The 18,354-nt window shown below is 36.3% G+C and overlaps 2 protein-coding genes across 3 annotated transcripts; both read right to left on the bottom strand.

The window, feature by feature from the left end:
• Positions 1–409: 409 nt before the first annotated feature.
• On the bottom strand, positions 410–1,039 carry LOC147543092 (uncharacterized). The gene has a single exon (XM_086635373.1). It carries the CDS (start codon positions 1,037–1,039, stop codon positions 410–412), a length of 630 nt encoding a protein of 209 aa, XP_086491499.1.
• Positions 1,040–9,746: 8,707 nt separating this feature from the next.
• LOC147543091 (uncharacterized) lies at positions 9,747–17,105 on the bottom strand. 2 transcript variants are annotated; one of them, XM_086636054.1, is made up of 13 exons: positions 16,716–17,105; positions 14,900–15,261; positions 14,674–14,802; positions 14,404–14,496; positions 14,220–14,299; positions 13,382–13,495; positions 12,732–12,805; positions 11,519–11,595; positions 11,102–11,185; positions 10,926–11,018; positions 10,717–10,824; positions 10,543–10,617; positions 9,747–10,355 (listed from the first exon to the last, which is right to left on the bottom strand). In XM_086636054.1, the coding sequence occupies exons 2-13, from the start codon at positions 15,230–15,232 to the stop codon at positions 9,918–9,920; spliced, it is 1,698 nt and encodes a 565-aa protein (XP_086492180.1). In that variant the 5' UTR covers positions 15,233–15,261; positions 16,716–17,105; the 3' UTR covers positions 9,747–9,917. The 2 variants fall into 2 exon arrangements, with proteins under 2 accessions (XP_086492180.1, XP_086492182.1); XM_086636056.1 differs by having other exon boundaries at positions 14,900–16,262; positions 16,716–16,927.
• Between the last annotated feature and the right edge of the window lie 1,249 nt (positions 17,106–18,354).

Below are 18,354 nucleotides of genomic sequence, written 5' to 3'. Positions count from 1 at the left end.
AAATGACAGTGGAAAAAATTACTCAAAAAAAGTTAAAGTTATAACAATGTATGGGTCCTATTGTCCTAATGGATTTTGGTCTTTCTTTAAAGGAGATTTTGGAATCACTTTATTCCTTTCTTTCTGACCTTTGCAATTATCATTTTTCACATAGATGAAGATCTGATACAAGAATTCTAATTGCGTCATCTTCTTGTAGAGTTGTAGTTACAAGAATTATTCACTCTGTCATCATAAAATTAGATGCAAAGTTTGTTAAGTTTATTATAGTTTCTTTTATTTTCATCCTTTTTTGGAATTAAACCCTTAATAATATAATGTTTTACAAGAAAGGACCAGAATAAGAATACATCAAATAAAAGTCCTAACTATTGAGATGAACAACAAATGGGTAAGTTGTAGTACTGGACTAAATTGCCACAACAGCCAAATCATGGGCTAAATCGTTACACTTTCGAGAAACGAAGGAGTAAGTAACTTGGACTTTTTCCGCAATGCCACGTAGCTCCAGGAGTTCCATCTGAATACGCCACGGGGCACTCTCCACACCGTCAGATAGGAGATCGATTAGGGTTTTGCAATCCCCATCTAATATAAAGGGGCTCCACTCTTTCTCTATCGCCAAAAGGAATCCGAGTTTGAAGGCAATAAGCTCGTTGTGTAAAGGAGATTTAGGGCAAAACACTTGTGTCTTAACACCAATGATCGAACCCAAATCATTTCTAGCAACTGCTGCTACCGAAGCTCTATCTACTTTATATCCTCCATCAACATTGATTTTGATCATGTTCTGGGGTGGTGGAAGCCAATCTTCTACCTGCATGGAAGAATTAGTAGAAATCGAAGGGAGGGAGATATCATACCTTACAACTTTTTGTGTTATCATCCGGACTCGGCGAGGATCTATTGGAGTAGCCCTAAAACTCATGTCATTTCTAGCTTTCCACCATTCCCACAATAAAAAGGTGTAAGTTATCCACTTTACCAACTCTGTAGCTCCTGTTCTTAAAATATTAATGTTGTTTAAGATTGGATCCATGTCTAGGTTTTGAAGGTTAAGGTCGTCTAAAAGAAGGAGAAGATCTTGGAAGCACCGACAAGAACCAAAAAGATGATGGATTGTTTCTAGTTCACCCGAGTTGCATAATCTACACACTTGAGGTACGTTTTGAATTCTTTTACCCACATTACTCAAAGTAGCAAGAGCATTGTGAATAAATTTCCACAGAAAGTTTTGAATCTTAGGGTTGGATGATGTGTACTTCCAAAATAACTTCCATGGAAAATTTTGTATATCTGTAGCAAAGGTTGGAATGTGTTTGACTTCTGAGTAGTATGATTTGGGGCTGAATCGACCCGATTCAGTAGGTTTCCAGATAAGGTTGTCTACTATTTTTTCCTCTGATAAGTTGATATTAGTGATAGCGCGAACAATAGTATCATGGAAGTAGACCTTTAATAAACTCTCATTCCATCTCTTAGGCCATGTTTGGCGCGCGGGAATGGAATGTCATTCCCGAGAATCACATTCCCGTAATGCGATTCTCGGGAATCAGATTATTTTAGTTTAATGTTTGGTTCAACCAGGAATAGGAATTTCATTCCCGATGGATTCCTAACTTGTTGTTTGGTTTGTGTACGAATAGGAATGTAAATTTTACGAAAGTCCTGTTATATCCTTTTACTCAAACTACATAAATTATGATGTAAATTTTACGAAAGTCCTGTTGTATCCTTTTACTCAAACTACATAAATTATAGGTCAACTTTGTTATATATATTTTAAATAGCATTGTCTATTCAAATTTATAGATATGAAATAATAACGTAATACACTAATTTAACTTGTATTTTTAAAGATTTATTTAGAATAAATAAGGTCTCGACTAATTTTTTTTAAACGTTATGAAATCGATTTTTAATGAACAAAGAGCAAGAGAGAAGAAAAAAAAACTAGAGATATGGAGAGAGAGTTACGTTTGAGCGAGAGAGGGGTGGGCGAGAGAGTGTGTGTTGGTAATATGGTAGTTGAAACCCTGGGTTTTTAATATTTTTAGTAAAAATATTATGAGAATGACGATTTTAATATTAGTCATTCTAATATTTTATTAAGGATTATTTTGTCCAAAAATATTAAATCAAATCATTCCCGGGAATGGGAATCACAAACCCACCCCCTCCCTGGGTTTGCTATTACCCCATTTCTGGGGAATCTCATTCCTCCATGAATAGGATTCTCCCTGCATTCCCGCGAGCCAAACAGTAGTCGGGAATGTGATTCCCAGGAATCACATTCCATTCCCATGCGATTTCCGCGTGCCAAACATGGCCTTAGGGTTTTGAATAATCAAATCATTTTCATTTTGTTTTGTATAAGAGCTTCTTAACGTCTCAGGTCAACAAAGAATCATCATTATGAAAGATAGAAATTGCATTACTAATAAGTAATCATCATACATTTTTTTGTGAAATCATATCAGGTGTGAAACCATAACAATTGACAAAGATTGACCTTCATTTCATGAAAAGAATGACCAAATTAATCAAATTAATATCTAATGTGTCAATATATTTTAACGTGCGAAGTACTTTAGTCTAAAGATAAGAGAAATATCTACTTATCATTTTAAGCTTGTTTTCTAATTGCAATCATCTTCCGCTTGTTTTCTAATGTCTAATGTCTCAAATCAATGTCTAATGTGTCAATATATTTTAACCCTTAAAGGGGGTTTGTTTCACCCACTCCAAGGGGCGCCCTTTAACTAAATTAAGTCAACGACATTTTATTAAGTCAACGGAGTCATGGGGGGCCTTTTAACAAGAACGGGGGCTGCTATAAAACTACCCTTGAAACAAAACCAGAAGTAACTGACTGTCCTAGATTGTGATATAATGATGTATTTAGTAAGTGTTAGGAAATTTATAATATTAAGACTTTACAACAGTAACCATGAGAGTACAAATTGTGAGGGTCGTATGACCAACACCTACTAAATACATCATTATATTACACAGTCTGATCCTTAACCTTCCTCATCTTCTACTAATTCAGCATACGAGGAGACAAGAAAATAACATCCACAGTGGAATAGAGAGAGAATATAGATAGAGAGAGAAGAAAGACAGAGAGAAAAGAAAGGAGAGAAGAAGAAGAGAGTAGAGAGAGAGAGATTTTTTTTTTTCTGAGTTTGAAGGTCGCCGGAAATATTAGCCGGCCGGCTACCTTCATCGGAGAAGATGATGAGGTGTCTAGTTTTGATGATGTGGATGAGAGAGAGGGAAGGATGAGGTATCTTAAGTGTTTTTAGATTGAATTCCATTTTGGCCCCTTAATTTTGTCCAAAATGATTGATTTTTTTTTTTTGAATTGACCCATATCAAAAGGGGGCCAAATAGAAAGCTGGTCACAAAGTAGGGGACCAAATAGAAATTAACTCAAAAAAAATTAGAGAGGAAAAAGTTTGTTTCTTCTTTAATGGTAGATTAAATAGAGAGAAAAAATTAGAATTAATGGGAGAGAGGGAAAGAACTGGAAATTGAAAGTGTCTTGGGGAATAAAATAGGGTAATAAATGGGGTCAGTTGATTTGATGGGTATTTGGTTTGGATTTGATGAGAGGGGTAGTTTGGGAATACAAAATATCTTGTCTGACTTTGATGATGTCATCATTGCTCGAAAGTGGTTTTGGAGCCAAAACGAACTGTCAGACACTTATGGGGGTCAAAACGGTGAGTTGGTCACAAATTGGGTGCCAAAACAGAATTAACCCAAAAAAATACTAATAATAATGAGAACATATTAAAATAATCTTTAGAGTTCGATGTGATTTTTCACTAACTAGATTTCGGACGCGTCCAATCCCTCTTGATTACGCCGGTGATCCACATTTTATCTGAAGAAAAATAAATATAATGATGGTTAAAATTTCTTTTCCTGAAAAAGAATAAGAAGAAAGATACAAATCCTATTTATTAAGATTTAAAAGGAGGAGCGAGAAGTTATGTAGAAGTTACGGAGGGGGGAGAAAAATGAGAGAGGGTAAGAAAGAAAGAGAGAAATTGTGGGGTCGTGAGCGATATTTTAAAGAGATTTTAAGTGCTTTAATTGTTGACATTACTACCTTTTATTTTGAGTCGAATTACAAAAAGAAATTTTACATCAGTCGTCGGATGTAATCTCTATCAAACTCCTTATAAAAAGGGACTTTAACATGACAAACCGCTATACTAAATGACTTTAGCATCGTCTCATTCGAAAAATACAAAAGCACCTGTTTAAGTATGTATCCAAAGGTCAAAATATCATGTAATATACATATATACAAATAATTTTATGTATTATATAAATTACATACGGTAAGACAGAGAGGGAGATGTTAAGGGGGGGGGGGGGGGGGGGGGGGGGGTTAGTGGATTGGGACTTTCACAGACTTTCATAGACAAAATGTTCCGTAGACATTTCAAGACATTTCAAAACATTTCGGATGACTTTTTATAGACAACATGTCTTCATAGACATTTTCAAGACATTGAGTTTGTAGACAAAATGTCTTTATAGACATTTCAAGACATTTGATCCATAGACAAAATGTTCTGGGGATAGACATTTATTACTTTAATATTATTATTATTGTTTAATCACATGAAAATAATATATTTATACTAACATTTCAAATATATATTTTTTTCGACTTTCGTAGACATCTGTGAGTATTTGTGGACATTTGGTAGACATTTATTATTTTAATATTATTATTATTGTTTAATCACATGAAATAATATATTTATACTAACATTTCAAATATATATTTTTTTCGACTTTCGTAGACATCTGTGAATATTTGTGGACATGGGTGGACATTTGGTAGACATTTATTATTTTAATATTATTATTAATGTTTAATCACATGAAACAATATATTTATACTAAACATTTCAAATATATATTTTTCGACTTTCGTAGACATCTATGAATATTTGTGGACATTTGGTAGACATTTATTATTTTAATATTATTATTATTATTGTTTAATCACATGAAATAATATATTTAATGTTATTGTTTAATCACAAAAAATATATACTAACGTTTCAAATATATATTTTTTTCGACTTTCGTAGACATCTGTGAATATTTGTGGACATTTGTGGACATTTGGTAGACATTTATTATTTTAATATTATTATAATTGTTTAATCACATGAAATAATATATTTATACTAACATTTCAAATATATATTTTTCGACTTTCGTAAACATCTGTGAATATTTGTGGACATTAGTGGACATTTGGTAGACATTTATTATTTTAATATTATTATTGTTGTTTGATCACATGAAATAATATATTTATACTAACATTTCAAATATATATTTTTCGACTTTCGTAAACATCTGTGAATATTTGTGGACATTAGTGGACATTAGTGGACATTTGGTAGACATTTATTATTTTAATATTATTATTGTTGTTTGATCACATGAAATAATATATTTATACTAACATTTCAAATACGGAGTATATATTTTTCGACTTTCGTAAACATCTGTGAATATTTGTGGATATTGGTGGACATTTGGTAGACATTTATTATTTTAATATTATTATTGTTGTTTGATCACATGATGGACTTTAAATGTCTCTTGTTTTTTGAAAGACATTTTGGCTTCCAAAATTGTCCCAAATCCTTCACAAAATCCATCAAACTATGAAGTCCACCAAAGTCTGGGACATTTTGGAAGACAATCGAATGCCTCGGACTTTCATAGACTCTCAAATGTCTGGATTTGAATGCCTAAGACTTTCGTGGACTCTCAAATGTCTGGATTTGAATGTCTCAGACTTTCGTGGACTCTCAAATGTCTGGATTTGAATGCCTCGGACTTTCGCGGACTCTCAAATGTCCGCGAAAATCTCAATCCAATACCCCCCCCCCCTAAGTATGTATCAAAAGATCAAAATATTTCTCGACAAAAAAATCAAAATATTGAAAAGAAGTAGGGGAAATAAGAGATAGGATGATGGAGTAGGTATGTATAGGGCTGGGAAAACGGTCCGGGACCCCGGGATCCGGCCCGTTCGGCCCGGACCGTTAGAGACCGCTACCCGTAGCCAACCCGAGCCGGGCTTACCCGGCCCGATGGCTCGGGCTTATAGGGCCGGGCTCGGACAGGGACTCCAATCCGAGTCCCGGCCCGATAAGTCCGCCCGATACCCGAGCCCGATTACGCCCGCTACCCGAGCCCGCGTGTAATAGTAACCCTAAGATCTAAACCTAATATAAAAGCAATCACAACCAGAAACCTAACCCTAAACTCTTCCGCCTCTTTCTCTCCTCTCTTCCGCCTCTTTCTCTCCTCTCTTCCGCCTCTTTCTCTCTAACAGAAAGAAACCTAACCCTAAACTCTTCCGCCCGCGTGTTATAGGTTCTAATTCACTTTTTCTATAGAAAAGGTGATAAAAAGAAGCCCTAGTTATTTGGCTTCTTCTTTGATACTCAAATTGTTCGATTTACCCTAGGGATAACAGATAATAAAACAAGCTCTACTCATTTTTTAGTAGATTAGATGTATTTTGCAGTAATTTTCCCTGATTCGTTTTTTATGTTTATCCGGATAGGATGATTGATTTCTTTTAACATTTACCTTTTTATGCAGGAAGTGCCTTGCGGATGGAAATCTTATGTAAGTAAACTTGTGATCGATCAAAACCATTAATTTTGTTACTTATATTGTTTTAGAGTTTGGGTTTATTTTTTTGATGCATAGATGATAGATGTTAGTTGAGTAGTTCTTACATCAATTGAGAGAGAAGTCTCAAAACCAAGTTTCTATGATCTAGGGAATCTCACTTATTGATATTGGTTTTTCAGTTTGAAGTACATAATAACATAAACTAACTAAGTAGCTAAGTAGTATGTACCTGATTCAGGTTTTCAGAATGATATTTGTTTATGGTAACCTATGTAGTTCCAATCTGCGTAGATCAGCTATCCAACGATCCCGATTTCGTGACTGGATTGGCTTTGGTATCGGCTTGGGATAGGTCATACTTCAGACTATGTATACATGTATATACTTATACATAAAGCCTTTCAATGGATCAACCTTTTCCCCTCCTCTTTCTCAAAATTCTGTCTTAAGTGGAAAATCTTTGATTTGGGGGATGGGCATGGATTGGCTCGGGTCTACCTCCTGTTTCGATCCAATTCATGAGGTCTCTGGTAGATCAGGCGATCCCAATTGCTTAGTTAGTAGCACTTATTTTTTCAGATACTACAATAACTAATGAACTGCATACTCAATTCGTAATGATAGAAGCAGTTGATATTCTTAATCTGATGTTTAGCTTAGCTTTTCCCATTGCATTTTCTAAAGATTAAGTTGATGAATAGTATTTAGTCTCACATGATTCCAGGGTACAATAAGACGAATTGTCATTTCACTGCCTTGGATACTTCTATAACTGTTGTTTTATTTAGTGTAATCTAGGTATACTATTTTAGTAATATACTGCTCAGTCGAATAATCGTTTGGAAGTTGGATTACTCATTTACTTGTATCAGATATTCCATTAACTTCAATGGGTATACTTTTAGATATGTATATTGGTTTCTGTGTGAACTTACAGAATTCCGTGTTAGAACCATAAGACACCACTCCAGACTAATAATATCTTTTATGCATAATGTAACAACTTGTTTACTCCTTGTTCATTTTATATTCCTAATATCTTCTGCTTTTTAACTACTTGTTTTCAATTTATCTTCTTAGGGCTTGATCAACAGTAAGTTTATTCATACACCATTTTGTAAGTATAACTTTAGGGTTTTATGTTTTATGTTTTCTATCATCTCTGTTGTTTCTTTTTCGAAGTTCTTTATCTTGTATCATCAGGGATAACCTTGATTTGTGATCATCTTGATTATTGAATACATTTATGGCTTTTTTTTTTCAGGGGAAGATGAATTTTTCACTATACAAATCTCATGGAGAAGAAGATAAGGAACTAATGAGAATAAACCATTGATTGATCTGATATTAGATATGCCTTGTGTAATTTATTCTTTCACTTATACTTTTTTTTTTCTTAAAATTCTTTGAATTACTTGGTGCAATATTGTTTTTGTGTATATTTTTGTAATTTTTGTTTATAAATGAAATTTCAATTTTTCTTTCCTGATAGAGTATATAATAGATGATGATGAAAATTTGTTTTTTTTATATCTTTTTAAATCACAAAAACCCGAGCCCGTCCGGCCCGAGCCCGTTGTAACCCGCTCGGGCAGTCGGGCTCGGACGGGCTACGGGCTCTTATAGTTAGTGTTTGGTCCGGCCCGATCCGCCCGACTCTTTGTCGCGGGCTCGGCTTATCCAAGCCCGATCCGCCCGAGCCCGACTCATATTTGCCCGAGCCCGTCCGAACCCGCCCGATTCCCACCCCTAATGTAGGTAAGTCACTGAGGGAGAAGAGAAGGGAAGTTTAGGTGGGGGCCACTTGCTCAAATGAAAGAAGAAGTGAGTATACAATTAACGAACTGGGCCCCCAACGTAGTTTAGTCCCGCCCCTTCTTTTCTTTATTTGTACTAGGCCTCCAATTATAGATAGGCTTATAAGAGGTCTGTAGGCACTCCCTTCCAGTTGAGGCCCCTCAATTTGTGTGGCCCAAAGCGAGCAAAATAAGAGTTCTGTAGGCACCCTTCCAGTTGAGGCCCTCAATTTGTGTGCATAGTGGTGGACAACGGGTCGTGTCGGCCCGGAAACGGCACGGCACGACCCGCTTATAAGGCAACATGACACGAAACGTCGCGTGTCGTGCCGACCCGTCACGGATCAAGTGGGCCGTGGCAGGTCTGGGATTTTAAGCTCCCAGACCCGTCAAGCACGGCACGTCAGGAACGGAAACACGACCCGCCACGGTCTATGGCATTCCTAACCCGCCACGACACGCTAACACGTTAGAAACGGATACTTAATTTACAAAAGATTATTATTATTTTGTTGAAAATAGTTATTAATTAATAAAATCAATAGTTAATAATATTATTAAGTAATATAATAAACATAGATTCTAAAGTTTAAACAAAGATCACAACGTTTAACTTGAAAATTATTTAGTGGTTCATTTTGTTACTGGAAACAACTGGCCCATTAGCCACGACCCGACACAACAACGGTCGGAACTGCCACGGAAACAGCACGGCAACGGTTGGGCCGTTGCCATGGGGAGTTTCTGTCCCCAGACTTTGTGCTCTGGGAAAAACACGCCACGGCTGTCAAACGGGTCGTGCCGCCACGGCACGGCCCGTTGGCCACCACTAGCCCAAAGCGAGCAAAGCCAGGGCCGGTCCTGCACATAAGGCAAAGAAATTTTGTTGCCCCATGAACTTTTTTGAAAAAACAACCAGTTTCTTTAGAATGTTATATCCCGAAAAAAGAAAAACGCGTCACTCCCCCAAGCCATAGTTAACGATACTGTCACCCGGGTACAGGGTTTTGTTCTCAAAAAAATGCTCAAAAAGCACACCCAAAGGCCTCGACATTGGTGAAGCCACGATTTGCCCTATTTATGAGAGTACGGCAGCAACACCACCCCCACATGCACGAATTTGTCCTTTCTCGGCCACCATTTACCATGGTTTGAGATTTTGTTCCACCTTGAAAGACCTCGACACTTGCTGAGCTTGAGGACTTCGGAATGCAAGACTAACCAAACAACCAACACGAATAGATAACACTTCACGAATTGTTCCATAAAAACCTCCTAAAAACTTGGTTAAACATATGAATTAACTATTTCAGGTCTAATACTCTCATCAAACAAAACTTACTAGCCAGCATTATTTATAGGTAAACCTACCTATAAATAAATAAATTAGCTCAGTTTATTAACAGCCATGAACTGGCATAGATAAACCTACCTAGCTTTGATATTTTTGGATTTTTTCTTCTTTTTTTTCTTCTCGGCTTTTGGGACTTTGGTTTTACGAGCTTCCCTCTTCTCTTCTTTCACTTTCTTCTTATTCTCTTTCCTCGCAGCTTTTCTGTCTGCTGGTGTCTGTTTGTTCTCATCTTCCGAGTCATTTCCATCTGAATCACTTGAACCGTCTTCGTCTGCATCAGTCTCTGATTCTAAATCACTATCGACCAAGGTTTTGGTTTGTTCGACAGATGCCTGCTTCACGTCTGTTTCTTCTTTTTGTTCAGGTTGTTCACTTCCATCAACCGAAGGAAGAACATGTTTTAGTCCTGTTATAGTCTGGTATATTAGATCCCCAGTACCCTGGCCACTTCTGATCATGTCTACATCTTTCTCTGCATTTTTTACATCCACGAGCGCCCTTGGAATGTAAGACTGAAAAACTCACAGTTATTTTTTTGGAACTTCCACTCACATTTATCACTAAGACGATATTAGGCGAGAGTCCTCGGTCTGAGTCGAATAAATATCCGAGTGAAAATAGTTTATATAAAAGTTTCGAATGAATATAACCAGAGACTTCCACAAAAGAACCTGAAATAGTAGATAGATAGATAGATACCTGCACAAATACTGAATCTGCAATCTCCTCCTCTGTAGTTAGCTGATCTCCTCTCGCCAAAATTTTTTGTTGAACCTGTAATTATTAATCATTTAAAATCAATATACAATATTAGGAGGCTTTCATTAAGTATAGGAGATGAGTATTTGTAGAGCATAAAACGGAGAATCAAACCTCTTCTAGATAGCTATCCACGGATTCCTCAGCAATAGATGAATCGACAATGAAATCAAACAATTCACGCACGGTCATAACAGCTACACCATTCTTTCTAAAGAAATCCTGAAAGTCATCATTTGCTTTAAAACATCAGTTCTTGCTTATTGATACAATCAGGAAGAAGTGTAAGAGCGCTTGATGTAGTTAGGCTAGAATCAACTTACAGAAACGTGCACACAATCTTCACGTAAGAAGTCAAGAGCATGAGGATGGTCAAGGTCTACCGATTGAGAAACATCAATGATGTATAAGTGGCCCTGCAGACGGGAAAAATGTATAAGTGCTCAAAAGCCAAAAACAAAAGAGGAAAAAGTAGAACATGAAAGTATATTAGGCTCACATCATGACACAATATGTTATATTCGCTCAGATCTCCATGTACTAGCTTGCACTTTTGATATAACTTCCGCATCACCATAATCAACTAATCATGGAAAGAAGATATTAAGTTATTGCAGCAACATTACAGGAATTCGCTAATTAATGAAAACACAAACATAGCAACAAAATAGATGATACTAATCTTGCTGGGTGAAGTGTTTATAGTTATCGTAGTTAATTACATCAATCACTGCCCTTTTAGCCCGGGCATGGCTTAGCACCAGTGCATGCATGTCTAAGGTCTGTTTATAGCTTGTTTGTAGGCTCTTAGGACCTGTGGCCCTCAGAACAGCCATAACGGCTAGTTTTGGGTTTTTATATTTCACCCTCAAAACTTAAAAAAAAAAGATACATATAATGACTAACTTAAACTGACCTCTAAATAACCTTCACGTAACTTGTCCTCAGATAAACCAGCATCCTTGAGACGAGGTGCAGCCCACCCTGAGTTTCCTATAATGCAGAAATAAAATTATTCTCGATGTGATTCAATTCTAACAAAGAAAATATAGAGAAAAACTACTTACGGAGTTCAAGAAAAGATGCACATAGGGATTGAGGTTTCCTAGTAAATGCATTGAGGTGTAATACTAGTTTGGTATACAGTGTCATCATAAAGAATCTCAGTCTTGTTTTTCACTTCATTATTGCACCCACTGATAAACAGTTTCGCTTGCCATTTCTTCTTTTTTGCTCTCATATGAAAACCAACATATAAACATATACTACAATTGAATATTTATCGGTAATACTCAGAAAGAAGGGAGCAGCTTTTTCTGTTTCAAGGAAAGGGTCCATGGTTGTTACTTGTTTATAAGGGTTTTTTTGACTTAACTCCCTCAACACTAATTGGTAATTGAGTTTACCCGCCTCAATAGTTTATAATTGAGTTTACTTCCCTGGACTTACTATTTTTAGCAAAATACTAGAGTCATGTTTGGCATGAAGGAATTCGAATTTTAATTTAAATTATTTACGGACAAAACAAAAATTTTAAGAATCATATTCTTGAGTAAACCTAACATAAGGTAATGGTATTACAATAACTAAAATCACATTATCCGTTCATTATTCTTGGGAGTCCTGTTCTTTTTCCACACACCAAACATTCTCATAGTTTTTGTAACAAAAATAGTATGTCCAAGGGGGTAAACTCAAGTACCAATTACTGAGGGGGATAAACTCAATTATATATTAGTATTGAGGGGGGGGGGGGGGGGGGTAAACTAAAAAACCCTGTTTATAAATCATCTATCTATCTCATAGGCATTTCAACCATGTTTTAATAATGTTATGATGGTAACAAATCACATACCGTACTTCGGACTCATACCCAAACTTATTGATAAGAAAATTTTTCAAGAGTGGACATGTTAGATGGTGTACTATTTGATCCATATTCAGACGTTCTTTTATTTCACTAGACCATATTTGACTTGGTTTCTTCATGATCATGAGTTCTAAATATATGAAAGAGAGCAGGTAGAAACATAAAAGCTAGTGTAAGACCTCAAAGGGACTTCCACTTCAGGCTTTACATCAAATTAAAACCCAAAAACATGACACGAATAACATGCAAAGAATATTACCTATAAACTCCATAACTAAAACATGAAGCCTCAAAAGTATTGGCGCTGGGCACCTAATTCCTGCCGCCCTTAGCCTGCATTTGACAACTAGGGCATTTAATAAACAAAAGCACAGCCAGAGAATATGATTCTTTTCTTCTTCTTTCAAAAGAAAAACTGAAATTGTATTAGCTCCCTTATTTACAATAAGATTTCACAATCTGAATGTGGCCAATAGGTCAATTTTTTATAATAGATATGTTTTATTTGTTGGCATTTCGAAGAACTACTGGGATAATGAATGCTTTGATGGATGACAGTGACGTTGAGGTTGTACCTCTGATGGAAATTATGGATGGTAGAGTTTTGTCCATTGTCTTGGCAAGAAAGTATAGTGATGTTGAATATCAACAGTAAGATGTCATGGGAAGAAATGAAATAAAAGGGAGATCATTAATAGCTCTCTTTCTCTTGATTGGTTGGTCCCCAAGCAGAATTGTTAGATGAGTTTTGCACGCACAACATGAAAAATGTAGCTTTCTCTCACTTCTTAGTCGTGCTCAATTAAAACCCCTCTATACCATATAGGTCAAAAATAAATAAAATGATGTTCCAAGATAAGATAAAAACATCAAAATTAAGACGAAAAAATCTGGAAGGACCTGCTTCACCTCATTAGGTTTCTCATTTCCTTTTCAGCCCAGGTCTTCACCATTTTCCTGGGATTGTGCTTGCAGTACCCATGTCTAAAACGATAGTCCCCTTGCACATACCGATCCCTATCCCTGAAGTAGCAATGACGAGAATAATCTGAATACATTACTTCGCAAAAACTTTTAATGGAAATTAGAGATGGTGCAAGTCAAAGATGAATTACTTTATTTTAGACAAAGTATGTGACTTCAGACTTCTCCATTAAGAACTTTTACCAAAAGGCCTAAAACAGGAGTACATTGAAATATTCATAGCACCCTTCTTTTCTCAATATAAAAAGCTAGGTCATAAAATAGCAGATATAGAATAGTATGCAAGTGAAGCGCAAAATGAAAGATTAACAATGGTTTCTTTGGGAAATTTAAAATATTAAGACTAACAACAGTAACTACGAGAGTACAAATTGTGAGGGTCGCAGATGACCAACACCTACTAAATACATCATTATATCACACAGTCTGATCCTTGACCTTTCTCATCTTCAAATAATTCGGCATACGAGGAGACAAGAAAATAACATCCACAATGGAATTCAAGGAAATTAGATGAGGGCAAGTTACGAACCCACTAAGGTTAAAGCATGACGAGTGGTTGAGGATTGCACTTTGTAAATCTATGTTTACCTCATTTGTTCTCACAGTAACCAAATACCTAATACCCATCGTTTCACCTTTTGACCCATAAGGGTTTGTTCACTACGACAAGCGCTCCAAGTTATTTAGCGACAAAACAATGGATAAGTGCTATAACAACTTAGTATTCTATTACCTAAACTAAGACAATAGATAAACTTACTTGAATACAAGAACTGAAGTTTTGTAAACCTTTATTGCTAATTCTGGACCATCATCTTTAGTTGCATGATAAACATTCGCCTGAGAAAATGGTCAAAAGAATCAAGAAGATTACACATTTCGTGTACGAAAGAAGTGTCAGGAATCAAGATGAAAAACTAATATAGTTAGTTATTGTAACATACTTCTTTCCCTGTTGAAATGCAGCCATTTATGTCATTAAACACACGGCGATTCAACATTTTAAACAAAACCATTCGAGTTCTTGGGTCGATAGCCTGCAAAGAAATGGTAACTAGACCGTGAAATATTAATCGAACAAAACATAAAACGGGCAGATAAACCTGGATAATCATCATTTTGAGCTCAAACATTCTTTTCCCTACTCTCATGAACAAAAGAAATTCAGTTCTATGATATATAAGACCAAGAATTTAGGGCAAATGAATACTAACTTGTTCAACCGTGGCTCGATCTGCTTTCTCAGTAGTTTTAGTTTTCCCAATTGTCGATCCTCGAACACTTCCACGAATTTCTGTTGTTACAGAATTTGACATCCCGACATTTATCCTCCCTTCCCATTCCTACACCATCAAACCACCATTAGTAATCATAATATTCTGCAAATTAGAATTCAAACTATAGAGAGAGAGAGAGAGAGAGAGAGAGAGAGAGATTGACCTCGAGAGGAGATGGACGGATATGATGAGTAAATTTCTGGTTCCGATTAGAGAGCGGTTGAAGAGGAGAAGAACGAGGACGAGAGAGAAGTCCACCATTGGCGTTAGGACGTCTTGAAGAAAGGGAAAAAGCTCCATCAACACCTCCTGTGTTGTCTTTGGCATCCAACCAATCTAGGGCATCTCCAATTTCTGAATCTGATGACCATGATAGCTCTTCTTCGTCGTCGTAGTCCTCTTCTTCTTCGTCTCCTTCAGCTTTTGGTTCAGCTTCTTTGTTTTTCCCTATTATTTCTTCTTCCTTCATACCTGGTGTTTCTTCTACTAACTCCATTTTTTTCTTCTTCTTCTTCTTCAAAGAAACTGTTTCAGCGTTTTCAAGGGTTTAAGTTAGGGTTTCAAACTAGTCTACGACATGTACTTTCTTAATAAGGTTACAGGTTCCCGCGGGTTCTATATTAGGTGCTCTTTAGGCGCCCCAACTTTTTCTACTTAGCCCACTCCTCTCTTGGCACTTCCCGTGGACATCTGTGGGAATGGTAAGAGTAAAGGCGGAACGAAAATAGAAAAGAGGGGCACCTATAGAGACGCTCCCTTCTAAATTAAGTGTGTGTAGGTGATTTCAGTCAATGTTCGAAAATACGATTTTAAGCCTCGAAGCATTGGGCTCTCAAAAAGCGAAGCGGTGCCTCGAAGCGTATGCCTCGATGCGTAAAATACGTAATTTTATATATATATATATATATATATAGAAAAATAACTTCAAAGAGTGTAAAGACATAACATGACATAATTTTACTACCAATTTACCATTATATAAAGTCTCAAGGGCTTCATAAACACATACACATTACAATTTACAGATATAAACATACTATTAGTCTATTACTAACACATACTAACAACTAACACCAAATTTAAACAAATCAAACAACACTGCTATATTGCTATTACTAACACCAATTTAAACAATTAACAGTGTATAAAAGTAACACTATAACAGTTCTACTTATAACTCATACACATACTATTAGTATTACAAACAGTCTAACTAGAAGTGCTCAAAAGGCCAGGCCGGGTCTAGGCCGCCCGGGTTGAAATGGTCCCGGATCGGGCAGTCAACCCGGGTTGTCTGAACAAGGGCAGGCCCGGGACCATTTCAACCAGACCGGCCCGCCAGAGTGTTTTAAAAAAAAACTTTTTTGTTATTTTTGGGAAATTGGATAAGTAAACGTGCTTCATTTCATCTTTAGTCTAAAGTAAAGGGTCGAATTCGCGTAAAGAAAACTGGCGGTTCTTCAATTTCCCAACAAAAGATCCCTTCTTCATTCACATTCATTCTGATTTCCTTCTCCACTTAAACCCTAGAAATTAAGGGTTTAGTTATCCTACAGGATTTATATGGGTTTGAATAAAAATTAACTTCATACATTTTTTTCAATCAGAAATTGCCCTAAATTACAAATACAGGCATAAGCTAGGGCAACAAAAACACCAAAAGGCATGGATGGGATCTAATAGAACACCAATATGAAGAAAAACTAGAATCCAATCATGAAACACAAGTAAACAACATGAAACACAAACCCTCACTGATATACCAGTCACGATCCCCACAAAACCAATATCCATTCAAGAGAAAAACATAACAAAACCCAACATTAATCCTTCGATGCTGAACAAAGTAACCAAACCCAAACGCAGAAATACAAAGGTTTTCATCATACCCACAAAATAAAACCTAATCAGTCAGAAGAACAAGCCCTGAAGAAATCATAGCAAAACAAGGAAGATAAATTGAGAAGGAAAGGAGATACCTTGATGGATATGGAAGGATGGGTATTTGAGAAACTAGGTCAAAGTGAATAGAAGTAGAGGGAAATAATGAGATACCGAAAGACATACGAGAGAGGTTTATAGGATAAAAGTGAGAAGAGGGGAGATATGATAATACTCCATTTTTCTCTTCTTCTTCTTCTTCAAAGAAACTGGTTAAGCGTTTTGTATGGTTTAAGTTAGGGTTCCAAACTAGTATACGACATGTCCTTACTTAATAAGGTTACAGGTTCCGCGGGTTCTATATTAGGTGCTCTTAAGGCGCCCCAACTTTTTCTTCTTAGCCCACTCCTCTCTTGGCTCTTCCTATGGACATCTGTGACTGTGGGAGCGGTAAGAGCGAGGGCGGGACAAAAATAAAAAATAGGAGCACCTATAGAGATGCTCCATTCTGAATTAAGTGTGGTCAATTTTACTAGATTACTCATGGGAACTGACGCGGTTAGTAGGCTACCAAAAAATCACTGAGAGAGTTCAGAGGTGCGGTTATGAGGCTTACTCGGATTAGATAGACACTCAAATTAGATGTAAAAACATTGATGATGTTGTTGAACAAAAGTGCGCCTCATTAATTGACCAAATGATAGACAAAGTATCCCAAGAATGAGAATTACTGTCCAGTCTGGTGAAACTTACAATGCCATTTGTCTCCAACAGAGCGTTAAGAGTAGGGGTGATAATCGTTGGATATCTGACTTTTTTAGCCTATCCATAGTCTGATCCAAAGGGTTCGGTTATTGTAAATCTCAATCCAAACCAATCCGTTCATGGGTTGGTTCGGTTACTGAACCAAACTATACATGAATGGTTGGTTCCGTTAAATAACCAAACCAAAGGTCAAAATTTTTCCAAGAACAAACTTTTGAATACCTATTTGATTTTCGACCTGGGGCATTCCTTTGGAAGAAAATCAAACAATGAAAATCCATTATAATGATCAAGTAAGAATTTTCAGTCATCCTCTTTATCTCTTAGTTTATCTCCCAATAGTCTAATTGAAACAAAACCAGAGGTAACTGACTGTTCTAGATTATAATATAATGATGTATTTAGTAGGTGTTGGGAAATTTATAATATTAAGACTTACAACAGGAACCACGAGAGTACAAATTGTGAGGGTCGAAGATGACCAACACCTACTAAATACATCATTATATTACACAGTCTGATCCTTAACCTTCCTCATCTTCAACTAATTCAGCATACGAGGAGTCAAGAAAATAACATCCACAATGGAATTCAAGGAAATTAGATGGGGGCAAGTTGCGAACCCACTAAGGTTAAAGCATGTCGTTGAGGATTGCACTTTGTAAATATATGTTTACCTCATTAGGTCTCATAGTAACCAAATACTTAATACCCATCGTTTCCCCTTTTGACCCATAAGGGTTTGTTCACTAGTACATGCGCTCCAAGTTATTTAGCGACAAAACAATGCGTAAGTGCTATAACAACTTAATATTCTATTACCTAAACTAAGACAATAGATAAACTTACTTGAATACAAGAACTGAAGTTTTGTAAACCTTTATTGCTAATTATGCACCATAATCAAGAAGATACACATTTCGTGTATGAAAGAAGTGTCGGGAATCAAGTTGATAAACAACCTTACCGTTA

This window comes from Eschscholzia californica, unplaced genomic scaffold (genome assembly GCF_041429995.1).
Source record: "Eschscholzia californica isolate CP2 unplaced genomic scaffold, dmEscCali1.0.p SCAF_4, whole genome shotgun sequence".
Classification (NCBI taxonomy): domain Eukaryota; kingdom Viridiplantae; phylum Streptophyta; class Magnoliopsida; order Ranunculales; family Papaveraceae; genus Eschscholzia; species Eschscholzia californica.
Note: the sequence above shows the minus strand (reverse complement) of the source record. Positions and strands in the feature narration are given on the sequence as shown.

Bases quoted from the DNA above. Each gene is read 5' to 3' on its own strand.
- LOC147543091 (XM_086636054.1), bottom strand. From the start codon at position 15,232: ATGGAGTTAGTAGAAGAAACACCAGGTATGAAGGAAGAAGAAATAATA. The intron at 10,825-10,925 runs GTAAGTTGATTC...GATGACTTTCAG, and splicing joins AAGATTGTGTGCACGTTTCT to GATTTCTTTAGAAAGAATGG. The intron at 10,356-10,542 runs GTATCTATCTAT...TGAGTTTTTCAG, and splicing joins CAGATTCAGTATTTGTGCAG to TCTTACATTCCAAGGGCGCT.
- LOC147543092 (XM_086635373.1), bottom strand. From the start codon at position 1,039: ATGGATCCAATCTTAAACAACATTAATATTTTAAGAACAGGAGCTACA.